The 26,184-nt window shown below is 45.3% G+C and overlaps 1 protein-coding gene across 1 annotated transcript in view; it reads left to right on the top strand.

Moving 5' to 3' along the window:
* Positions 1 to 26,184, top strand: part of Pepd (peptidase D) — a 90,986-nt gene that overhangs the window by 17,077 nt on the left and 47,725 nt on the right. The window contains exons 7-9 of the mRNA XM_069998567.1: positions 4,922 to 4,966; positions 12,135 to 12,210; positions 13,402 to 13,448. Coding sequence (XP_069854668.1) covers positions 4,922 to 4,966; positions 12,135 to 12,210; positions 13,402 to 13,448 — 168 coding nt within the window. The remainder of the gene's footprint in view (positions 1 to 4,921; positions 4,967 to 12,134; positions 12,211 to 13,401; positions 13,449 to 26,184) is intronic.

Genomic DNA, 26,184 nt, shown 5'->3' with positions numbered 1-26,184 from the left:
GAGTAACCTTGACCTTGAGGGCCCCTGCGGCTCACAGCCACACTCACCTGTCTGCCCTGCGCTTCTCCAGCCATTTGCTGGGGATAATAATAGCCTATTTCCCAAGCCACATGCGTCTCGCCGTTGCTCTGCTTTCTAGTCCTCCACCACTCTGTCCGCAGTCACCTCCTGCTGCCCCTTGAAGCTCCTTATCCTGGAAGTTTTTCTTTAGCTTCTCTGAGATGCCTCCACCTCCACAAACCACAGTTGATCTTTCCAGTGTAATAGAAGTTCAAGCTTAACCTCTTACCTTGTCCTGATGGACCCTTCCAGTCCACCTTTCTTCACTGGCCTGTAAGGAGGAAGGGACAACAGCAGACTCACCCACGTCCAGCTTGTATCCAGACTTCTGGGTGAGGTTATAGAGGCTGAGGACTGCTTAGTTCCTTTGTCTGAGGGAGGGACAGGGCCCATATTTTCTGTCCAGTAGTTATTCATTACAAGCCTATTTTTTACCTTTGGTATTCAGTGAAACTGCTTTGCATATTTGAAGACAATTGGTTACAAATTAATTCCATTTAACTAGGCAGTTAAATATGAAATGCTGAATTTGTTATAGCAGGAATATTAATATCAGAAGATGTGAATTTTAAAACCCAGGAAGTAGAGGGACATTATTAAAATGATGATAGATGACAAAATGCCAATTTGTTGTTTGGGGACTTCTTGGCTTTCTGGCTACTATTGGCTTGCCTATCAAATTAGTAGTTAATTCAATTGGTTATAGATTGGGTCTATGGAAATCTTCACGAGGGGAGGCCCTGTTCTAGTCCTGGAGTAGGGGACCAGATGGGGAGATGCCTGCATGTTCTCCCTCTCCCTCCTTTCCCCCTCCCCCCTCTTTCTTCATGCCAGTATTAAAGCTTGACTTAGAGCCTAGGTGCTGTCACTTAGCTTTTTTTAGCTTTTGCTAAAGGCTAGCACTCTCCCACTTGAGCCACTTGAGCTACTTCTGTTTTTTTTTGGTGGTTAATTGGAAATCAGAGGCTCACAGACTTTCTTTCCTGGGCTGACTTTGAACCTTGATCCTCAGCTCTCATTCTACCGAATAGCCAAGATGACAGGCATGTACTACCATACTCAGTATACTAGTTTGAGTTAATTTTTGCATGTGGTGGTAGGTGGGGTTCCAACTTCATCTTTTTTTCATATGGCTGACCAATTGTTTCTGCACTGTTTGTTGAAACAACTGTGCTTCAACACTCTTATCAAAAGTGAATTTTTACAAACATCATGTAAATCTACTTATACAAAGTACCTAAAATAGATTCATAGAGACATAAAACAAAGCAGTGGTTACCAACAGGTGGGGAGGAGGAATGGGGAGTTCCTTTTTAATGGACCCAGTGTTCCGCCGTGGGGTGAGGAAAAGCCCTGCAGGAACTAGTAAGGATGATTGTGCAGCAGTCTGCCTAATGTCACTAAAGAAGTGTACACTGAAAAATGGTTAAAAAGACAATTTTATGTTCTATGTACTTTATACCACAATTAAAAAGATCTGCTGGGAATGTGGCTTAGTGGTAGAGTGCTTATGTAGCATGCATGAAGCCCTGGGTTCTATTCTTCAGTACCACATAAACCAAAAAAGCTGGAAATGGCACTGTGGCTGAAGTGGTAGAGTGCTAGCCTTGAGCAAATGAAACTCAGGGTCTGTGCCCAGGCCCTGAGTTCAAGCCCCAGGGCTGGCAAAAAAAAAAAAAAAAAGACAGAATAAAAGATCAAGCTAGGCACCAGTGGCGCATGCCTGTCATCCTAGCTACTCAGGAGACTGAGATTTGAGGATCATGGTTCAAAGCCAGCCCAGGTAAGAAAAACCCTGAAACTTTTTGTTGTTGTTGTTGTTGTTGTATTGGTCATGGGTCTTGAACTCTGGGCCTGGGCGCTGTCCCTCAGCTGTTCAGCTCAAGGCTAGTGCTCTACCACTTGAGCCACAGTGCCACTTCCGCCTTTTCTGTTTATGTAGTGCTGAGGAATTGAACCCAGGGCCTCATGCATGCAATGCAAGCACTTTACCTCTGAGTCACCTTCCCAGCCCACCCCGAGACTCTTATCTCCAATTAACTACCAGAAAATGGGAAGTGATGCTGTGGCTCAAAGTGAGAGAATACTAGCCTTGAGCAAAAAAGCTCAGGAACAACACCCAGGTCCTGAGTTCAAGCCCCAATATATAAAAAAAAAAAGATAAATTGTTCATAAATGTATGGACATATTTTTGGATTTTTTGGTGTTTTTTTAAAATAGTAATACTAACAATATGTTATCAGTATTATTGTTTTGTCAGTCATGGGGCTTGAACTCAGAACCTGGGCACTGTCCCTGAGCTTTTTTGTTCTAGGCTAGTGCTCTACCACTTTGAGCCATGGCTCCACTTCCAGTTTTCTGATAATTGGACATAAGAGTCTCAAAGACTTTCCTACCCAGGCTGGCTTTGAACCACAATCCTCATATCTCAGCTTCCTGAGTAGCTAGAATTACAGGCGTTAAGCCACCAGCACCTAGCTGTTTTATTATTTTATTTGCTTTATTTTTACTTTTTTTTTTGGTCCGGTTGTGGGGCCTGAACTCTGGGCCTGAGCGCTGTCCCTCAGCTCTTCAGCTCAAGGCTAGCGCTCTACCACTTGAGCCACAATGCCACTTCTGGCTTTTTTCTTTTTGCTTATGTGGTGCTGAGGAATCAAACTCAGGGCCTCAGGCATGCAAGGCAAGCGCTCTACCACTGAGCCAACTTCCCAGCTCCTATTTTTATTTTTTTCATTTTTTGGTCTAAGACTGAGACTCAAACTTGGTACCTTGATGCTTTTGCTCATTGGCTGGTGCTCTACCAACTAAACCAAGCCTCTAGCCCCTGTTTTACTTTTTCTTAATTTCAAAAGGTTGTATAATATGTCACAGTTTAATGTGTCCTTCCAAGTATCCAGTGCTTCTTCATCAGAGTCGGTTCCCTCCCCACATGGTTTTATTTTTGGATGCACAATTTATTACATTAATAAGTATGTCTGTCCTTATGCTAATACCACACACTATCTTTTTTGTGTGTGTGTGTCGGTTGTGGGGCTTGAACTCTGTGCTGTCCCTCAGCTCTTCAGCTCAATACTAGCACTTTACCACTTGAGCCACAGCACCACATCCAGTATTCTAGTGATTTATTGGATATAAGAGTCTCACAGCCTTTCCTGCCTGGGCTGGCTTTGAATCGTGATCCTCAGATCTCCGCCTCCTGAGTAGCTAGGATTACAGGCATGAGCCACCAGCTTGAACTCAGGGCCTGGGACTGTTCCTAAGCTCTTTTGCTCAAGGTTAGCATTCTACCCCTTGAGGTATACTTACACTTGTAGCTTTTGAGTGGTTAATAGGGGCTTTCCTACCAGAGCCAGCTTCAAACTGTGATCCTCACATTTCAGCCTCTTGAGCAGTTAGGATTTACAGGTGTGAGCTGCCAGCTCCTAGCTAAAATGATGTTTTATAGTTTTTAGTGTGTGTCTTGTACTTCTTTTATTAAAATAGTTCCTCAGTGTTTTATTTGTTTTGATGCTGTTGTAGATGGAATTGTCTTAGTTTCATTTCAGGTTATTTTGCTAAAGTATATAAATACAACTGATTTGTGAATATGGATTCCTGTGTTGTCTTTTGGCAGTCCTGAGTTTGATGTATGATCTTCTGTATATATCTCTTAAGATTTTACTACTCGGCGTTCATAGAACTTTATGGGATCATATAGATGGATTTTTTTCCCCCAAGTCTTCAGCCATTGTCTTTTTTTTTTAGTTTGCATTTTTAGAAATTGTTATTATAAAGATAATGTACAGAGGGGTTACAGTTATATAAGTCAGGTAAAGAGTATATTTCTTTCTTTTTTTTTTTTTTTTTGTCGTGGGGCTTGAACTCTGGGCTTGGGCGCTGTCCTTGTGCTTTTCAGCTCAAGGTGAGCGTTCTACCACTTGAGCCACAGCACCATTTCCGGTTTTCTAGCCGTTTATTGGAGATAAGAGTCTCACGAACTTTCCTGCCCGGGCTGGCTTTGAACCGCGATCCTCAGATCTCAGCCTCCTGAGTAGCTAGGATTACAGGTGTGAGCCATCGGCGCCCAGCTTAGAGTATATTTCTTTTAGGATAGTGTTAATCCTTCTCACTCTCTCCCACTTTTTCCTTCCCATTCCCACCTACAAGTTACATAGTTCATTCTCAACAAGCCATTGCCTGCGTGCCTTCTGCCTTCCTGCCTTCCTGCCTTCCTTCCTCCCTCCCTCCTCCCTCTTCCCTCCTCCCTCCCTCCTTTCCCTCCTACCTTCCTTCCTTCCTTCCCTCCCTTCTTCCCTCCCTCTTTCCTTCTTTCCTTCCTTTTTTTTCTTTTGTCTATCAAAAAGGAAATAGGGCACTGTCCCTGAGCTCTTTTGCTCAAAGCTAGCAATCTACCACTTTGAGTCACAGCTCCATTTCTGGTTTTTGAGTGGTTCATTGGAGATTAGATTCTTACAGGGACTTTGCTGCCTGGGCTGCCTTTGAACCATGATCCTCAGATCTCAGCCTCCTGAGTAGTTAAAATTACAGACGTGAGTCACCAGCCCCCAACTAAACCATTGTTTTTCTAAATATCATTTCTGTTCCTTTCTCTTCCTCTTCCTTGCTGGTATGTCCATATGTATATGTTGGTATGCTTGACAGAAGAGGCTGTCTGTCTGCCGGGTGGGGATGAGGCTGGTATTTTGTACACACAAAGCTTGCTCTGCCCCTGACAGTATTCGGAGGAGGCAACAGCTGGCCAGGTGTGCAGAAAATGTGCAGCATGCAAGGGGGTACCAGGAGGTAATGGTCATAGTGTGTTTATTTGGCTGGCACTGTATAGACCATTGAACTAATGCCCTTGGTTTATTCCTCTCTGTAGGTTCAATGTCAACAACACTATTCTTCACCCGGAGATTGTTGAGTGGTGAGTATTGGTCTGTAGCTACCTGGGCTGTTTGTCCTGCTCAGCTACAGAGATGGGGGGACTTCGCTGTTCCTGCCTACACTACTCAAAGGGTCACTCAGAAAACCAGAAATCCATATCTACAACTTCCTCTCTCAGTCTCAGCCATTTCTGCTTGATTTTTTAAAAATCTCTTTTGTTTTTGTTTGTGGTTGTTGATTGTTTTATTCCCCTCCCCCCATCATTTCCTTTCTTCTTCTTTTTTGTCTTGTTTTTAATATAATTTTATTGTTATTAAGAAGTGCTGTATAGAAGGGTTACCAGTTCCTTTGCATCCAAGGCCTCAGGCTTACTAGGCAGGCACTCTACCACTTGAGATGTGCCCCCAGTCTCTCCTTTATTTCCAGTCTTTCCAAACTCCTACCATAGGACAAGGCAGACACTGCTCAGATAGCAGGTAAAAAAGTCCAGAAGGAAACATCACATAATCTGGTTGCTGGAATGTAGTCACACAGCTTTTTCCTGTTGTGCAAATGTCTTGACAGGTGTGGAACCTGTATGCATGTACTTTTGGTGCCTTCCTTCTTCCCTAGGGGCTGGCACCTACAGTGCAGCTAGATCAGGTAAGGTTCTGTAAGGCCTGCCTACTCAGGTTAGGTGTGGCCTCTGTGGGCTCCTGAAGTGAGCCACCAAGTTGCTTTTTCTTCTTCTTGTTGTTCTTGTTGTTCTTATTCCTCTTGTTCTTGTTCTTGTTCTTCTTCGTTGGCGGCTTCTTCTTCTTATTCTTCTTCTTCTTCTTCTTCTTCTTCTTCTTCTTCTTCTTCTTCTTCTTCTTCTTCTTCTTCTTCTTCTCCTCCTCCTCCTCCTCCTCCTCCTCCTCCTCCTCCTCCTCCTCCTCCTCCTCCTCCTCCTCCTTCTCCTTCTTCTTCCTCTTCCTCTTCTTCCTCTTCCTCCTCTTCCTCCTCCTCTTCTTCTCCTCTTCTTCTCCTCCTCCTTTTCCTTCTTCTTCTCCTTCTCCTTCTTCTCCTCCTCCTCCTCCTTCTTCTTCTTCTCCTTCTTCTTTTTCTTCCTCTTTTGTACTGATACTGGGACTTGAACTCAGGACCTAGGCACTTTCTCTGCCGCTCCTTTACTTAGGCCACAGCTCCACTTCTGGATTTTTTTTCCTGGTTAATAGAATTAAGAGTATCACAGACCACAGACTTTCCTGCTGGGGCTGGCTTCAAACCATGATCTTCAGATCTCAGCCTCCTGGGATTACAGGTGTGAGCTACCAACACCCTTGGGGCTTAGTGTCCATTTTGACTTTGTCTTGAGAACTGTGGGAATCATGGGAAATCCTGGAAGAGCTGAAAAGAAATTACATTTCCAAGTAATTCTGATCTCTGGCTGGAGACTCAGCAGACACACACACACACACACACACACACACATGCGTGCGCGTGCGCACACACACACATGCAGGGGGCAGGGGGTGGTGGGGGAACAGATTTGACAGGATCAGTAAATAACAGTACCAGGCAAAATTCCCAACTGTGGTAGAGTGAAGGCAACTGTGGGGTTTTGTCGTCTGCAGCTGGATGGAGCAGTCTTGAGATTGTGACCGGTGTTGGGGGCGGGGCAGGAGGTAACCATAGGTGCTTGGTAGTTCTGGGATTTGTTTGGGGGCAGTATGGGGAAAGATGGTTGAGTGAAGGTGGAGATCTGAGAACTGTCCACGGGCTTTGGTATTGATCTGAAACACAGAGTGGGGAGGGAAGGAAGGAGGGAGGGAGAGAGAGAGAGAGAGAGAGAGAGAGAGAGAGTGCTCCTTTCTCTGTCTACAACCTAGGCTTGTCACAGCCACACACTCTGTAAGGATGAGGCCATGTCTTTCAAGTTGATGGCATCAGGTAGTATGGTACAGGGCAGAACAAGTCCTTGGTCTGCAGCCTGCGCCTGGTCCATTGTGCCACCTCATTACTTTCCCTGCAGATCGAATCAGTGAGGCACGCTCTACAGACCTCAGCTGGGTCATAAGCTCTTCCCTCATCTCCCAAGGATGAGCCATTAGTTTGTCACTTTGGAGCAAACCAATGCTTTTAATTCCCGTGACATTTCCAAGGCTCTGAAGTGGAGCCCACGTTTAATAACAATACCTCTTAACTTTTATTTAAAAAAAAAAAGAGCAGCAGAAAGGACTTATTTGGCATTTGATGGCCATGGAAGGATTTCAGAAATGTCACATTGTCCTTACTGCCTCCGGGCTTCCTGTCTCTGCAGTGATCTCGTCACTCTTGGTGGATCCATCACAGCCACAGTTATTGCCCTGCCCTGTGACTGAAGGGAAGGTTCTGGGTGAATAGTGGGCAGGCCTGTCACTTCCCAGACGTGGCAGGGAATGCTCTGTGATATTAAATTGCAACTCGATGTTGTATCTTTGCTCCCCTGTTATCCGATCTTGAATGCCCTCACTGCTCAATCTCTCTGGGGGCAGGGGGCACATTTTAAGTTCTAACCTGTCCCCTTAGGATGTCACTACATTTTTTTTTCTGAGCCTCTGCTGCTTTGCCTATAATCCTAGCTTCTCAAGAGGCTGAGATTTAAGGATTGAAGTCCAAAGCCAATTTAGGCAGGATAGTCCATGAGACTTTTTGCATAAGGCCTGCATTCTACCACTTTGAGCCACAGCTCCACTTCTGGTTTTCTGGTGGTTAATTGGAGATAAGAATCTCACAGACTTTCCTGCCTGCGCTGGATTTGAACCTTGATCATCACATCTCAGCTTCCTAAGTAGTTAGGATTATAGGTATGAGCCACCAGCCCACTTTCTTTCTTTTTGTGTGTGTGCCAATACTGGGGCTTGAACTCAGATTCTGGGACTGTATCTTACCTTTTTTTTTTTTTTGGTCAGTCGTGGGGCTTGAACTCTGGGCTTGGGCTCTGTCCCAGTGCTCTTCTCAAGAGGCTGAGATTTCCTGCTCAGGCTGGTTTTGAACTGTGATCCTCAGATCTCAAGCCTCCTGAGTAGCTAGGATTACAGGTGTGAGCCACCGGCGCCCGGCCTCTTACCTTTTTTCATTCGTTTCATTCTACCATTTGAGCCACACCTCCATCTCCACCATTTGCTACTTAATTGGAATAAGAGTCTCACAGACTTTCCTGCCTGTGCTGGTTTTGAACCTTGATTCTCAGCTCACAGACTCTTGAGTAGCTAGGATAACAGGCGTGAGCACTGGCATCTGGCATGAATTTTTTTTTTTTAATTTAACTGGATATTCTTTGTTGTTCTCCATGTCACAGAGGGAGATATTGAGGCATAGCACAGGTCATGACTTAGCCAAGGAAAAGACAGTCAAACCCAACCTGTTGGTCCTAGAATCTTATGCCCCACTTTAAAGCTCCAAATACATCCTGGAGGGTGGATCCCCTTATTGTGGATCTTGGGCCAATGCCATGATATAGGAAGGCCTGGAGAGCAGGGGCAAGGGGCAGCTAAGCTTCCTTGGTACCCCCACATACACCTAGCCCCCAGCTAGCAGCTTGGCTGGGGCTGCAGGCATTCCTCCCAGAGCTGGTTGCACAGAAAGCAGCAGCAGCCTCCTCTCCAGGCCCAGGGAAGCTGATGTGTTCTCAGTTTTGTTTGGGTGTCATTCATTTTCTTCATATGACTGTTTTATTGTTTTCTATTCTCTCAAGCAGAGCCTTTTTGATTTCCTGTAAATTCCTCTGTAATCGTGCTCTTCCCTACAAACATGAGATCATAACGGATCATTTCTTCCCTCGTGCTAGGTATTGCAGTTGGAATTGCGCAGGTCAAAAGTTGAAATTTAATAAGAGCCGGCATCTCGCTTCCATAATTTAGGCTGTGGTTCTACTTTGCTGCTTTGCAGATGACAGCATTGATCTGAGGGGAGAGTAGGAGATGATGGGGGATGCTTTCATACCGTCTAATGGCTCGATGCCTTGGCTTCTGGCTAAGAGCCTCTGAAAGCATTGCAGGAGAGCCGAGTGTATCAGCCATCCTTGTGTGCCTCCTTGGGCTTTAAGGGAGACAGTGTTCAACTGAGTCATGCGCTGTTTTTAGAGCTGTTAATTACTCAAGAGTGAAAGTGCCCTGCATGCGTGAAGCAGGCGATGGGAAACAGATTTATTTCTGCTGCCCTGCCTTCTGTGTACAGGGAGGAAGTGTCCCAGGACCCTGGATCCTGGGTAACACATCTCAAATTAGAAGATGTACTAGATGAAGCAGTACAGAGATTGTGCCCTAGATTCCTGAGTGTATGTGTGTGTGTGTGTGTGTGTGTGTGTGTGTGTGTGTGTGTGTGTGTGTGTGTGCGTGCACATGTGCGTGTGTGTGCGTGCACAAGTGTGCACTGATCCTAGGGCTTGAACTGAGGGCCTAGCTGTTGTCCCTAAGCTTTTGCTCCAGGCTGGCACTTTTACCACTTGAGCCATTGCTCCACTTCTGGCATTCTTTGAGTAGTTTATTGGCTATGAGAGTCTCATGGACCTTCTTGCTCAGGCTGACTTTGAACCACGACCCTCAGATTTCAGCCTTCTGAGTAGCTGGGATTTCAGGCATGAGCCACTGATGCCTGAGATTGCACTAGATTCATTTTTTAAAAAAAAATTGGTTGTGAGACTTGAACTCAGGACTTGGGTGCTGTTCCTGAGCTTTTGTACTTAAGGTTAGCACTCTGTCACTTTGAACTACAACTTTAGTTCCAATTTTCTGTTGATTCATTGAAGATAAGTATGTCATGGACTTTCCTGTCCAGGGTGGCATTGAACTATGATCCTCAGATCTCAGCCTCCTCAATAGTGAGGAGTACAGGCATGAGCCACCAGCCTCTGGCCTGCCCCTAGATCCTTGATGTATTTGTGAAAAGATTTTGCTTCCCTAATGAAGAGACATTTAGCCTTCCATCTAGTGACAGAGATGGATGAAAAGTGGGATTCTTAGGAGAGTGAGGGAACATGAGTTTTCATGCATGTAGGGGACTCAGTATAACCCCAGTCCTAGGCCAGCGGGCTGACTCTGGGGTGTCACAGATTAGGTTTGGCAGTTCACCATAGCAATGAAATGGAAAAATAGAAGAGGGAAGCAGAGGAGGAGTTTAATCAGTTCACCTATATTGAGAAGACTCTCAATATATGGCTTTTTTGCTTAAGGCTGATGCTGTACCACTTGAGCAACATCTCCACTTCTGGCTTTTTGCTGGTTCCTTGGAGATAAGAATATCACCGATTTGTTTGCTTGGGCTGCTTTGAACCACCAATCTCAGATCTCAGCCTCCTGAGTAGCTGGGATTATAGGCATGAGCCACTGGGGCCCAGCAGAGGGGGTGATTTCAATGTGGGGTGATGCGTCTGTAAGATAGGCTTTCTTAGAATCCAAGGTGATTGCAAGTTTAGGACAGTAAGAGACTGTGAGATACCTTGCTCCTGTATGTAAGAGGATGATGTTGTAAAAGCTAACAATAAAATATCTAAGTTACTTTTGTTTTGCTTTTGAGACATTGTCTCATTGTGTAACTCAGGCTGGCCTCAAACTCTCCATCCTCTGACCTCAGCCTCTCTAGTTGAAAGGATTATCGGTATGCCATCATTATGTCTAGCTATGTGCCTCAATTACTCTTGGTGTCTTCGGCCTGAAGGGGAATGAGTTAGATGAGGTATCAACAGTTTGCTTTTTTAGGCAGAATCCTTAAATGCTTAGCATGCCTGTCTGCAGGGCTGATTAGGAATCTGACCCACAGTAAAAGAGACAGAGATGCCAGTCTTCATCCAGCTTTTAGTTATCCATGGGGTATCATTTTAACAAACACTGTTTCTGAGTACTCCCTACAGCAGATGTGGGACAGCACAGCCAGACCCTGATCAACACATGGGTCCACATCTGCCTGTCCCTGACATAGGACTTAACTGATTGAGTTTCTTGAGGTATGTGATTCCAACCAGGCTTTGTCTCTGCTGTCTCTCCAGTTACTTATTTTTTATTTTTTTTGGTCAGTTGTGGGGCTTGAACTCAGCTCTCCCACTTTGAGCTATAGCTCTACTTCCGGTTTTCTGGTGGTTCATTGGAGATAAGAGTCTCATGGATTTGCCTGCCTGGCCTGGGCTGGCTTTGAATGGTGATCCTCAGATCTCAGCCTCCTGAGTAGCTAGGATTGTAGGTGTGAGCCCTCAGCACCTGGCTTTTTCCAGTCATTCTTATCTGGTGTATCATTCTGACTCTGCGGTGTCTGAGGACCAGGGTCCTAGAATCCTGATCTCTCACCCACCTAGCTCCCACAAAGCCATTCCCTTGCTTGCTCATCTCCAGCAGAGAAAGATTTCCTGGGCCTTTAAGTTGATTTTATTCAACATGGATGCTTTGAGACTGATTTGGGAAATGTATCATCCTGGGTGCCTCTGTTATAATCAGTGGAGCATTTGGACCCCAGTTAATTGATGTCTTAATCCTGAGTTTAATATACCCAGAGGCAGTTTGTGACCTGTGAATATTTAAGAGGAATGAAAAAAAAAGATTGCACAAATAAATCTCTTCCTTAGGACATCTCTAGCCATTCCAAGTCTGTAGCTAGCGATTCTGGACTCAGAGCGACTCAGGAGTCCTTGTCCCTCTCCCTGCCTAGGTTGTCACCTTTCTCATTCAGCCGTCCCCTCTGTGCTAGGTGTGGCTGTGAGGCCACAGCCTCAAATACCACCTGTTACCTCTTTATCCTGCCTGGAAACCCAAGCTGTCTTCTGCCCCTTCTGCTCAGGACCTGTCCTGAGCCTTTGTCCTCTGAGTCTGTGTGTGCTAGTACTGGGGCTTGAACTCAGGGCCTAGGTGCTGCCCTTGAACATTAGAGGCTAAGACCTTTGCTGTGTAGATTGTGTTTGTCTTCTGTGGGTGAAGAAACTGAGGCTCAGGAAGGCATGATGTGTTTAGCTGCAGAGGCTGGGCACCTTCCTATCATGCACCGTGACTTCTGGCTGTTTATACTGGAAATGTCTGTTAGGGGTACAGGTAGGATGAGATAGACTGCTCTCAGACCCAGGCTCTGAAGGTGCGTGCGTGCGTGCGTGCGTGCGTGCGTGCGTGCGTGCGTGCGTGTGTGTGTGTGTGTGTGTTGAAGGGGTGGGGGGGTCTCCCTGGAGGGCTCAGCCCCTGCCAGAGATCACTGACCCACTTTACTTTTTTTTTTTCTCTTCCTTAAAGCCGAGTGTTCAAGACAGACATGGAATTGGAGGTTTTGCGCTACACCAATCGGATCTCCAGTGAGGCCCACCGAGAGGTGAGTTGGCCACTGGCTCTGGCTGGCAGGGGTGAGGGAGATGAAGAGGGATGGGGGTGAGGCCAAGCGTTGCTGTGGGCGGAGCAAGAGGACTACGTGTTTCAGCTTGACTGGAGAGGCCGGAAGCAGGGGACAGGACCAGGAGACAGGAGAGGACCAGGAGACAGGACCAAGAGAGGCGTCTGCCTTGTGAGAGGCATGACTGCTATAATCGTCACTGAACTTCTCGACAAGGCATCCCTGCTTCAGGGATGGTAGGACTTTCCTCTATGGCCCTTCTCAGCTTGTTTTAAAGAATCTTTCTCATCTGTAACTATGATTCCAACATGCTTATCATCTCCTTTCTGAAAAACATCTTCACAGCATCATTCTCTAAACATCCCACTGCACAGACTGAATAAAGACAGTTGCCTAGTATGATAGCCTGGTGCCAGCTCAGGGACTATCACAGTTCAATGTTAGGAAATGACAAGGATGGTTGATAGGCTGTTTAATCTCTTGTAAAAATTCATTTTGTTTCTTTTCTGAGTTAAACAGAGAAAACCTTGTAGAGATAGTCCATATAGATTTCTTTCTCTTCTTTTCCTTCCTTCCTTTTTTTTTTTTACCAGTCCTGGGGCTTGAACTCAGGGCCTTGGTGCTGTCCCTAAGCTTCTTTTGCTTAAGGCTAACCATCTACCACAGTGCCGCAGCACCATTTCTGGCTTTTTCTGTTTATGTGGTACTAAGGACTGAAACCTGGGGTTTCACGCACGATAGGCAAGCACTCTACCCAAGCCACATTGCCTGCCTGCTTGCCTGCTTTGCCTTGCCTTGCCTGCCCTCCTTCCTTTTTTCTTTCTTTCCTTCTTTCTCTTTTTCTTTCTTTCATTGGGCTTCAACTCATGGCCTCATGCTTTCACTTTGCTTTTTCATTCATGCTGGTGCTCTACCACTTGAGCCACACTTCCACTTCCTGCTTTTTGCTACTTAATTGTAGGTAAGAGTTTCATAGATAAGTCTTTTCTTGCCCAGGCTTGCTTCGAACCTTGATTCTCTGATCTCAGCCTCCTGAGTAGTAAAGACTACAGGTGTGAAACCACTGGCTCCTAGCAAGAAGACCTTCTTTTGAGAAATTGCTATACATTATTTATAAGGCCATGCTGCTTAGCTGCTTAATACAAACATCTTTACTTAATATCTATCCTCCAGGTAATGAAAGCGGTGAAAGTGGGAATGAAAGAATATGAGATGGAAAGGTAAGCTGTTTCTCTCTGAGTAAAGATTAAAATGTAAAAATACCATCACCAACTCCCTCCCTCCTTGCCCTCCAGTAATTTATGTTCTCTGAGCAAGTATCAGATGAGCCTGTGCTATACTGAGTCCTGATGGAGTGGGGATTACAAGCCAGCCTTGGGATCTTGGGCAGATAGGAATTTTTCTCCTGACGGTGGCCCCCCTTCCCCGGCTCTTGGCAGAATGTTGGATGGTACTGGTCTTTGATTACTTTTCAGAGTGGTTTTAGTGCCCCATCATTCCACTCTTGGACTTTTGTTTCTGTAATCTGTAGGAAACTTTACCAAATAGCAGCTATTGTGAAGTCTTGAAAGCCACTAGTAAAACAGCTTGCCATTTTTATGTGTAAACATTGTCATTGTGTCTGTGAGCTGGGAGGGCTGGGGCGAGGGATGGTTAAGTGGCTCATAAAGTGCACTGCAGGGCTCCCCCAGCCTTTGGCTCCAATTAGGCCTGCAGCCAGTCAGCATGCCTGGTGTCACCTGACTGTACTATATGTGGCTAGCCAGCTCATCCTCACTCTGGGACCCAGGCATTGGTTTGCTGCTGTCGGTCACTCATACTTGTCCTGGGTCCCCTACCAGTGACTCTGCCCCCTGGGGAGGGGACACTGAAGAGTTGCTACATGGCATTTTCCTACCTGGCCTCATGAGAACTTGATTTCTGTTAGTCCTTTCGCACCTTATAGGGTCTATGTTTACCCTAGGCTTCTTCAGGCCACTCTGTGCAGAGCTGGGGGCTAGTTGCACAATGCCATCTGCCATCTGCCTTGGCTAGGATGTGGCTTGTCCTTCTAAAGCTCAAGTGTTGGAAGGTTGGTCTTCAGTGTGTCTGTATGAGTGGCAGTGGGCCCTTTAAGGGGTGGGGCTTAATGGGAGGTCATTGAGTCATTGGCACACCTGACCTCTGGGTTTAAGGTAGTTCTTGTGAGATCCTGAGTTAGTTTCTTTTGATTGAGGGTTGTTATAAAAAGAGCAAGCCTGGGCCTTGCCAGCGTTCTGATTTCTTGTCTAGTGTTGTGATCTCTTTGTTTCAACCTGTGTTCTGCCCTAATGCCATCCACCATTGGGTTTCTCAAGGCCAAGCCAATGGGCTGTCTGACCTTGGCCTGTTACCTCCAAAACTGAGCTGTGATAATCTCCTTTTTTCCTTTTATAAAGTAACCTGCCTTGGGTACTTGGTTACAGTAACAGGAAAAGGATTAGTATGCCTTCCCAGCCCTCTGGCCTGCCTACTGTGTCAGTGAGGGAGGGCAAGGCTAAGGCCTAGGTTGGACTGCAGTAGCCAGCGTGCACCCCTTCATTCCCTGTGGCTATGACTTTGGTCATAGTTAACCCAGTGAGCCTCTGTGGTTTTCTCTTATTCTGGCTGTAAGACATTAAAATGGCTTTGCTCTGGCTATTGTGACTATGGGGGTGGGGAGTGAGGGTGGGACATAACAAGTGTCCATTAGATTCCCAGCTCTGTCACACTGAGGATGGGGGGAGGGGTATGCAGGATTACGGCCCCCCTTGAGAATCTGCGATTAGGTAATAGTGCTATGGGACCACTTCTGGAAAAGATGGGCTGGGCAGAGAGTCCCTCAGATTGCCACTGCCCCAGAAACCTGTCCTCAGTGGAGTTGACTCATAGTGACCCATAAATAATTCCCCACATAAAAATAAGCAAGAAATTGCAACAAAAATAGTTTGTCTCAGCATGGGGCCCTGCCTTCTGCTTATGCCGCAGCCTTGTACCCTGTGCTATGGGGTGTGAGGGGCTTTGAGCCATCCTCCATCCTGAATCTCCAGCCAAACCTGCTGCAGCCTGTGGACAGGGTCCCGTGGACTCTGGGCCGGACCCTGAAGCCCTGTTGGGTACTGGCTGTTTGCCATGCTCACCTGTGGCCCATAATGGAAGATCTAGTAAGACCCACAATTGTTCCTAAAGGGAAAGGGAAGGACCAGAGGGTATAATTCCTTATAAGACCCTAAGGTGGTGGGAAGAGGGCAATCCCCAGATGTCTCCACATCTTGGCATAGCCATACTGGCTGGATTTGAAGAGGGCCTGCCCCAACCTTTGGAAGCATCTGTAGCCTGGAGGTGGGCTGATTGCCTCAGTGGAGGGCATGGCCTTCTGTCACTGTCTGGTTTGCTGTGTGGAACAGGACATAGTCTGAATCCACAGGAGCCTAGAGACAGCTTCTCCAGAGCTGGAGCTGGGTCTCATCTGTCCACAGTGTCTGGCCCACAGCTTGTGTTAGGATATATGAGGGGGCTGGTTCCATGGATGGATGGAGGAGGGAAATGGTCCTGCTCTATTTTTTTTCTTTAAATCATGCTCAGTGCCACTGGGACCTTCAGAACTCTTAACTAGGTGGGAACAAAAGTCTTCAAAAGCAGGCAGTGTTAGTTACAAGGGGGAGCAGCCCTTTGAACCCTGGCTGGATTGGCTCAGGGCAGCCAGAATGCTGTGCAGATCACAGGGGGTAAGGTGAGCTATTATCTGTGCTGATGGCACCCTGCACAGATGCCAGGTACCCCATAATCCCAGCCCCACAGAGGGATGCTGGAGGGGGGAGGGGGTTGGAAGGGCAGGAACTGGAGGAATCGGGACTGGAGGCAGGGATGGAAAACTAGCTTATCACTAGGATAGCTCAGAGGTGCTGGCCAGAGACTCCCTTCTAAGCTCTGTGTGTGTGTGTGTGTGTGTGTGTGTGTGTGTGTGTGTGTGTGTGTGTGTGTGTGTGTGTGTGTGTGTGTGTGTCTGTGTCTGTGTCTGTGTCTGTGTCTCTGTGTGTCTGTATGTCTATATGTCTATATGTCTCTGTGTGTCTGTACTGGGACTTGAAGTCAGGGCCTTGCATTCTTGCTTAGATTTTTCCTTCAAGGCTGGCATTCTACCACTTGAACCACAGCTCCACTTCAGCGTTTTGTTGGTTAGTTGGAGATAAGAGTCTCAGATTTGTACGCCCAGGCTGGTTTTGAACTACAATTCTCTCTCAGTCTCTTGAGTAGCTAGGATGACAGGCATGAACCATGTGCACCTGATTTTTTTCCCCTCTTAATTATCAGAGATTTATGATCGTCTTAAGGGCCTATTAAAAAAAGAGCAAGGCAGCTGATGACATTTGGACGACACCTCCTCTGTGCTATGCCTGCAAGTTGAGATTTCAGAGGAAATGAAAATCATGTTCCGAAATTGAGGTGTAGTAAATTGTGTTAAACCAATAAGCCGTTAATGTCTGGGCGATTCAGGCTCTAACAGCATCTGACTTGCAGACCCAATCAGGCAGTCTGTTTTAACCGCCCCATATTATTTAATGTTAGTGGCGTAACCAGCTTGTCGCTGGCTGGCATGGGGCTGGCACCTGAATCAATTACCTGCAAACACTAATTTAGAGCATGCTCAATTGGCTGTGTAAGCAGGTCCTGGTTACATTTGCCATGAAGAGATTAATAACTTGATGCTTTTGACAGCTTGGGACTTTAATTGGAATTAGGCTTTCCTTCCCTTCAGGCTGCAAATGGGCCACGTGGAGTCCATTTGGTGACAGCTGGGAGGGGGAGGTGACAATCATTTAAAAGACAGGTTCTGTGGGGTGTGATAGGGTCTGTATGGCCTTTTCCATGTCCCTTGGGTGGGAATTTCCTCAGCAAATAGTCTGGAGACCCTTGATAAGGCCTGGGTTTTGTTTTTTCCTGGGTTCTTTCATCCCACATAGCAGCCTGCGTGCGTGCATGCGTGTGTGTGTGTGTGTGTGTGTGTGTGTGTGTGTGTGTGTGTGTGTGTGTGTGTGTGTGTGTGTGTGTGTGTGTGTGTGTGTGTGTGTGTGTGTGTGTGTGTGTACACTAGCATTTGAACTCAGAGCCTGAGCACTGTCCCTTAGCTTTTTCCCTCAAGGCTAGTATTCTACCACTTGAGTCACGTCCAGCTTTTTGGTGGTTGATGGAGATAAGAGTCTTAACTGACTTTCCTACCCTGGCTAGCCTGGAACTGTGATCTGAGATCTCACCCTCCACAGTAGCTAGAATTACAGGCATGAGCCACCAACGCCCAACTTTCTGCTTCCTTTTCTTTCTTTCTTTCTTTTTTTTCTTGGTCATGGGGCTTGAACTTTGGGTCTGAGTGCTGTCCCTTAGCTTTTTCCCTCAAGGCTGGTATTCTACTACTGTGTCACAGCTTCACTTACAGCTTTTTGGTGGTTGATTGGAGAGAAGAGTCTCACATTTTCCTGCCCTAGCTTGCTTTGAATTACGATTCTCAGATCTGAGCCTCCTGAGTAGCTAGCACCCAGCTAAAACTGTCTTGAACATCGTGTGTGTGTGTGTGTGTGTGTGTGTGTGTGTGTGTGTGTGTGTGTGTGTGTGTGTGTGTGTGTGTGTGTGTGTGTGTGTGTGTGTGTGTGTGTGTGTGTGTGTGTGTGTGTGTGTGTGTGTGTGTGTTCCAGTCACAGCACTTGAAATCAGGACTTGGGCTCTGTCCTTGAGCTTCTTTTGCTCAAGGCCACTTGAGGCACAGTGCCACTTCCGGCTTTTTCTGTGTATGTGGTATGAGGAATCAAACCCAAGGCTTAGTGCATACTAGGCAAGCACTCTACCACTCTACCACTAAGCCACATTCCCAGCCTCTGCTTTCTTTTAGGCCTTTGTTAGTGAAGAATTTACCCAGCTGTGATTTTTTTTTTTTTTAATTTAAGGTCTTATTGCTTTTTCTGCCCTTTGGACAAATGTAGGGGATCATGATCATCCTATGTATTTAGTGTGCCTGTCCATCTTCAGGGAGGGAGAGAGGGAGAGGAGCAGTTGTGGATTTTCATATCCCAGCACACAACCCCACAGTACCTTAAATCTACACACCTGTGTACACACACTCTCTCTCTCTCTCTGACAGTTCCCATGTCCACTCTTGCCATACCATACCCTACATGCATATTCCATCCAGTCAGGTGCTGGTGCTTCATGCCTGTAATCTTAGCTACGCAGGAGGATATCTAAGATCCTGGTTCAAAGTCAGCCTGAGCAGACAAATCCATGAGACTTTTATCTCCAGTTAACCAGCAAAACGCTGGAAATGGAGCTGTGACTCAAGTAGTAGAGCACCAATCTTGAGCAAAAAAGCTAAGCAAGAGCATCAGTGTGTACACACACACACACACACACACACACACACACCAATCTTGAGCAAAAAAGCTAAGCAAGAGCATCAGTGTGTACACACACACACACACACACACACACACACACACACACACACACACACACACACACACACACACACACACACACACACACACACACACACACACACACACACACACACACACACACACACTTACTTCATCTAAGCCTGTAGGGGGATCTTACCCAGGGATCAAGTTGTAAAACTTCAGCCACATTTTTGCTGAACAGACAGGTCTTTCTTCTTACCTTTACAGAAGGGCTGTTTGGAGGTGGAGTCCAGACTTGGCTCCCCATTCTGTGCTCTAAGAGGCCCTGCTTTTTGTTGTTTTTCTGTGTCAGTACTAGAGCTTGAACTGAGAGCCTGGATGCTGTCCCTTATGGTTTTTTGTTGATTGTGGAGCTTGACCTCAGGGCCTGGGCACTGTGCCTGAGCTTTTGTGCTCAAGGCTAGCACTCTACCTCTGAACCACAGCTCTACTTTCAGTTTTTGGGTGCTTAATTGGAGTCTCATGAATCTTCTTGCCTGGCCTGGCTTGAAACCATGATCCTCAGATCTCAGCTTCCTGAGTAGCTAGGATGACAGGCCTGAGCCATGAGTGCCCGTCTCCCTTAGCATTTCTGTTCAAGGCTGGCACTCCACCACACTTGTGCCACATACCTCCACTTCTGGCTTTTTGCTGTTTAATTGGAGATAAGAGTCTCCTAGACTTTTCTACCCAAATTGACTTCACACTGTGTTCCTCAGATCTTGGCCTCCTGAGTAGCTAGTATTTATTATAGTTATGAACCACCTGTGCCTAGCTAGTTTTTCCTGTTTATAGTGTGTTGAGAAAATACTTGGGAAATCTAAGTTAGAGTTACTCAGGAATAGGGGGCCAGTGATGATGGTTACAACCCAAGATGGTTTTACTCATCTGGATCCATGCACAGGAATAATAGCTCATATTGCCTTTGGGAAGAACTGAACAAGGTCCTGTCAGAGTGCTGGTCAAGGAAGCAGACAGGAGGACTCTGTACAAATGTGCAGCTTGTCCATGCTGGAATAATTACGGATTTAGGGACAAAGCCACAGTCAGGCATGCCAGAGAAGTAGCCCTGGAGGATCCCCCCTTCCTGCCGCTTTCCGCCCCCCTCCCCTCTCCCCCCTCCCCTCTCCCCCCTCCCCCCAGTCACAGTGGTACAAGCAGGTACCTATAGATTGTCTCCAGTGTTTCACCACTAACCTGGTTCTGCCAATTTCAGATAAATATTTATCATCAGTTCAAGGAAGTAGTGTTTTCTTCCTGGCTTGCTGGGAGATTTTTATCAGGAGAGGATGTGGAATTTTATCATCTGTCTTTCTAACATCTGTCTTGGCTTTTTTGGCTCAGTGTTAAGCAATTAATAAACTATTTTAGAACAGCTTTAGATCACAGAAAAGTAGTAAAGATACACCCTGCACCCACAGCTGTTGTTATCATTGTAGCAGAACATTTGTCAGAACGTGATTGTTATCTAACCTCTAACCCAGGCTTTACCTTGGCTTCCTTAGCTTTTACTTAACACTCTTTTTCTGTTCCAGGGTTCTGTCCAGGAGACACTTACGTAGTTGTCATGTCTCCTAGGCACCTGTAGGCTGTGACACTTACTCAGACTTTGTTTTTGACAACCTTGACTTCTTGTAGGGAAGGATGGTACTGGGGTTTGACCTTGGGGCCTTATACTTGCCTGTACTCTTAGCACTTGAGGCATATCTTTACCCCTTTTTGCTTTAATTACTTTTCAACTAAGATCATGATTTTGGCCCTGGCCAACCTGAACTGTGATCCTATTTAGGCTTCCTGTGTAGTTGGGATGGTAGGCATGCACTACCAGGCCCAGCTTTTTATTTTATTGTAAAGGTGAGGTACAGAGGGGTTATAGTTACATGACTAAGGTAATGAGTACATTTCTTTTCAAACAGTGTTACCTCCTCCCTCGTTTTCTCCTGCTTTCCCTCCTCCCATCTCAAATCCCCTCCCTGCAAGTTGTAAGGTTCATTTCCAACTTTGTGTCTAGTGAGTACTGCTGTTGCATTGGTTCACCCTTTTTCCCACTGTTTTTTTTATTTCCTTGCCTTTCCCAAATCAGATAAACTTACATATGAGAAAAAGGGTACCGAAATCATGGGGAATAAACCAGAGGAGAAAAAAATGGAAGACAGTTAAAAACAGAAGAAAGAAAGAAAGAAAGAAAGAAAGAAAGAAAGAAAGAAAGAAAGAAAGAAAGAAAGAAAGAAAGAAAGAAAGAAAGAAAGAAAGAAAGGAAGGAAGGAAAGAAAGAGAGAAAGAAAGAAAGAGAAAGAAAGAAAGAAAGAGAAAGGAAGGAAGGGAAGAAAGAAAGAAAAGAAAGAAAGAAAAGAAAGAGAAAGAAAGAAAGAGAAAAGGAAGGAAGGCAATAAGGAAGGAAGGAAGCAAGCAAGCAAGCAAACAATAACAAAAAAACCCTCTTGTTTCCACATTGGTGGAGTTCATTTCAATTAGCATCATTTTATGTGGTCATATATACATAGCTATTTAGCTATTGTGATCCTCTGCTAGAAATATCCTAGGCATAATTATTACAGATGAGGGAAATCATGGAGCCTATGTTTCTTTGTGTCTGGCTCACTTCACTTAATATGATTTTTTTTCCATGTCTTTCCATTTCCTTACAAATGGGATGATGTCATTCTTTCTGATGGAAGCATAGAATTCCACTGTGCAGATATACCACATTTTCTTGATCTATTCACCTACTGAGGGGCATCTGGGTTAGTTCCATATTTTAGCTATGGTAAATAATTCCGTAATAAACACGGTTGTATTGGTAGCTTTAGTGTAGCCTTGTTTGTAATCATTTGTAAGTGCCCAAGAGTGGGATTGCTGGGTCATAGGAGAGCTCTTATGTTTAGTCTTTTGGGCAACTTACATACTGCTTTCCAAAGTGGTTGAACCAGTTTACATTCCCACCAACAGTGTAGTAACGGTCCCTTTTGGTCACATTCCGGCCAGCATCTGTTATTATTTGTTTTCTTAATAATGGCTGTTCTAACTGGCATGAGGTGGAATCTCAATGTAGTTTTGATTTGCATTTATTTTTTTTTTATCAGGCCTGGCTTTTTAAATTGGCTGAGATGAGGAATGTTTCCTTGCTCCAGACTCATCTTGTTTAGTCCCTCCTCTAGCCCATGGGTAGCCATTTCTCCAATGAATGCCAATGCTCCTGATGGAGAAATGTGTTAGATTGGGCACTGTGTGTATCTTAGGTAAATTTGATGACCAGACTTTATGCCATACAGCCATTGTGGCATCCTGGCACACACCCTACTTGTCTTGGTAGACTGCAATCTTAATAAACTGAAAAGAGGAAGTCAGTGTAATGTAGCGATTAGAGCATGATCTGTAGAGATGAGTATCCTGGATTTGGGTCCCAGCTCTGCCACTTACCAGCCGTGTGACCCTGGTTAAATCGATAACATGGTACCTTGGCTTCCTCATCTAAGAAGAGGTTGGGCAATAACACAGCATGGTATGATGGGGAAGAGTCAATGAACACATCCCCCTCCACCCCCCTCCACAATCACCCCCCCCCCCCCCCCACACACACAAAACACAGGACAGGCAGGACTGACGATGCACATTTATTGTTCTTTCAGTGGCATTTTGTACAGGCTCTCTCTACTATCTTTAGAATTATGTTTTGGAAAAGTCTCCATGTTTTTTGTTCCCCAGTTGTTCTTTGTTTTTCAGATTTTTCTATAGAGTTGTGTTATTCCAACTCATTCTTTAGAACCAATACAGCCGGCACCAGTGCTCACACCTGTAATCCTAGTTAGTCAGGAGGCTGAGATCTGAGGATCTCAGTTCAAAAACAAGCCAGGGCAGGAAAGTCTGTGAGACTCATATCCCAACAGAAAGCTGTAAGTGGAGCTATGGCTCAAGTGCTCCCCTCTTGAATGAAAAGCCAAGGGACAGTTGCCTATAGGCCCTGGGTTTAAGCCCTAGTACCTGCATCAAGATAAAAAATAGTGTGCATTCCTAGAAAATTTTTATTTGTAGCAAGGATTTTTAAATGCCAAAATTTATTCTCTTCAGTTAAAAAAAATCTCAGGAAGTGGCATTGTAGCTCAAAGTAGTGGAGTACTAGCCTTGAGCAAAAAAAGCTCAGGGTCAGTGCCCACCCCCAGAGTTCAAGACCCAGGACAGAAAAAAAGAATCTCATGTATCTTTAGTTTTGTTTCCTTTTTGGCCTTTTTGATTGGAATTTGTGTTCTTTATTACTTAGCATTGCATGCATTTTATCTGTCTATTGATCTTTTCATAAGGTCTCTCTTCTTACATTTATTTTCCAGCTGTTCAGTTTGTCTAACTTATAGATTTCCAATGTTATTATTAAGTCCTTTCTCCTCCTCTCCTGGAGCTGGTTTTGAACATCCATCTTTAAACTTCTTCAGATTAATCCGTGTTCATGTTTTCTTCACCAGTAGGAAATGGATTTTTCTTTGGCTAATTTGTTTTTGAATACTATCTTGGCCATTTCCTAATAAATTTTGATTGATTTGTTTTTTGACCCAAGAAATGAACCAGTTCATTCCAGATTGATGTGGTTAGGGTTATTTGTTTTGTTTTGTTTTCTTGATTAACTTTTTGTTACTAGTTAATAGTTTTGTCACCATTTATAGTTAGAAAATGTCACCCTTTAAAATTTTTTTTGGGGGTGCTGGGGAGGTGGCTCAGTGGTAGAGCGCTTGCCTTGCATGCCTGAGGCCCTGAGTTCGACTCCTCAGTACCACATAAGCAAAAGAAAAAAACCGGAAGTGGCGCTGCGGCTCAAGTGGTAGAGTGCTAGCCTTGAGCTGAAGAGCTGAGGGACAGCGCCCAGGCCCAGAGTTCAGGCCCCACAACCGGACCCCCCCCAAAAAAATTTTTTTTGAGTTTTTTTTTCTTCTTTTGACCTATTTGAAAATATTTTTTGTCAGTATTTTATGGGATCCTGGCAAGTATTTAGTTTTTATTTTAAAATGTATATTCTGGAGTACGTTAAGCAGGAATATTTTCTTTTTTCCAGGCCTCATCCTCCTCACTACTTTTTTTTTTTTTTTTATTCCGGTCATGGGGCCTGAACTCTGGGCCTGGGCGCTGTCCCTCAGCTCTTCAGCTCAAGGCTAGCACTCTACCACTTGAGCCACAGCGCCACTTCCGGCTTTTTTTTCTTATGTGGTACTGAGGAATCGAACCCAGGGCGTCGAGCATGCAAGGCAAGTGCTCTACCACTGAGCCATATTCCCAGCCCATCTCCTCACTAGTTTTTATGCATTTGCTCTGAGATCAAGAGAGGTGATTTTAATTATTTATATGTTTATGTATTTATTTTTGTATTCATATTTGTATGCATTATTCATTTATAAATTTATGTATTGTGTGTATTTGTTTATTTTGTGCCAATACCGGGGTTTGAACTAAGGGCGTTGATGCTATTCCTGAGCTTTTGTGCTTGAGGCTAGTACTCTACCACCTTAGCCACCATAACTTATATTTCCAGCTTTTTGGTAGTTAATTAGTGATAGGAGTCTCACAGACTTCCCTGCCCGGGCTGGCTTTGAACCTTGATTCTCAAATCTCAGCCTCCTGAACAGCTAGGATGACAGGTATGAGCCCCCAGTGCCTGGCATTCAGTCAGTAGGCGGTGTGATGGGTATGGCAGGTCACACAGTTCATATTACGTGGGTTCTGACTTAGTCACTGGTCAGACAACCACTCTGACAACTGGGTGGAGTGTGGAGTTGCAGACTCTTGTACATCAGTATGGCCGGCCTGGTCACAATAACCACACTACTCAGCAATGTCACTTGCTGTGCTTCCTGTCTGTCCCACTAGTCATTCCAAGGATAAGCATGCATATCTGTGAGCTACATTATCTGAGACCTGCAGCATCGTTGTGTGTCATGTCACCTTGGACCGGTGCTACTTCCCATCACTCTGTGGCTTCCTTCTCAGCCATGGAAGGTAGCATGGAGGCCCAGTAGAATTAGAAGCCATGAGGATGAGCCTGAGGCTACCCCATAATTGTCTAGGATCTGCAGCTTTCATCTGAACAGTGACACTGGTCTCCACCTCAGGGCCTACTTTGAAATTCCTGATCTCACACATTGGAAGTTTCTGGATGCTCAGGGGGGCTGCTGTCTCTCCTCCTGCTGTTGTAAAATAGTGAATCTGTTTTCAAAGAAAAAATATTTTTATCCTGGGCCAAATAGGAGTGCCCATGAGCCAGGAACAGAGATTCAGGTTACCCTGAATGACACATTTCCTCCTTCACGTGAACTTGTCATAGAACCAGAGAACATTCTAAGTCAGTCATCATCTCCAATTACACTGACGGGGGCATGAGGTTAGAAAAAGCAACAAGACAGGGAAACCTCTTCTGAAGGTCTCTGGTGTTATCTTGTAACACTTTTAGCTTTAGGGCTGGTAAAGGCTGGCGGTCTGCTAAGCTTAGTGGTCCACTGAGAAGTTCTTCTGTTAGTTAGACACAAAAGTGAAGGTGATTGTGTAGTAAAGGCCATCTGAGGCCACCCGAGACAACTTTGGTTCCCATACAACATACCTGCCAGCCAAGGTGAAGTCATCTGCTGGATCTTTAGTGCAGACAAGGCTTCTATAGAGAATCCCAGAACCCCCACTTCAACTTGGAGAAATGTCCTATAACCTCCACATGTGCTCTGCTACTTCCATTTAAAAAAAAAATTCGTGTGTGTGTGTGTGTGTGTGTGTGTGTGTGTGTGTGTGTGTGTGTGTGTGTGTGTGTGTGTGTGTGTGTGTGTGTGTGTGTGTGTGTGTGTGTGTGTGTGTGTGTGTGTGTGTGTGTGTGTGTGTGTGTGTGTGTGTGTGTGTACCAGTCCTGGAGCTTGAACTCAGGGCCTGGGCCATGCACACCCAGCTGCTGCTTGCATTTTGTAGCTTGACTCCTTCCCTGACTTGGGCTCCTCCTCTATCTTTTGTCTTTGCCTGTGTGCCCTGTTTTCCTCTTTTTTTTTTTTTTTTTTTTTTTTAAAGACTCACCAGGAGTCAACTTGGAAGACAAAGAGTTTCAGGGCCTGAACACAAGGTAGATAGATGAATTAGAACACTCAGGTAAAGCTAAATAAAATATGAAGGGGATATGAAAGACCTCTGGGATACCATTAAAAGACCAAACTATGAATCATGAGTGTAGAGGAAGGAAAAATGTATACGATAAAGGCATAGAAAACATATTAAATAAAACACTAGTAGAAAATGTCCCAAATCTTGAGCAAGATTTATACCTGATCGTCCAGGTGCAGAGAGGCTTTTAGGACCCCAAACAGACACTACTAATAAAGAATCTCCTTCAGTAATATTAGAATTCACTCATTAAGCATACAGAACAAGGAAAGAGAATTGGAAGGTGAGCAGAGCCCAGCTGGGAACACTTAGATACAGAAGAGGGGGAAAGATTTGGGTTGCTGTAGATGGGCTCTTGAAGACTGGTTGTGCTGTGAGCAGCACAGGGTGGGCC

This window comes from Dipodomys merriami, unplaced genomic scaffold, assembly GCF_024711535.1.
Source record: "Dipodomys merriami isolate MVZ:Mamm:240054 unplaced genomic scaffold, mDipMer1.0.p SCAF_52, whole genome shotgun sequence".
Lineage (NCBI taxonomy): Eukaryota > Metazoa > Chordata > Mammalia > Rodentia > Heteromyidae > Dipodomys > Dipodomys merriami.
Note: the sequence above shows the minus strand (reverse complement) of the source record. Positions and strands in the feature narration are given on the sequence as shown.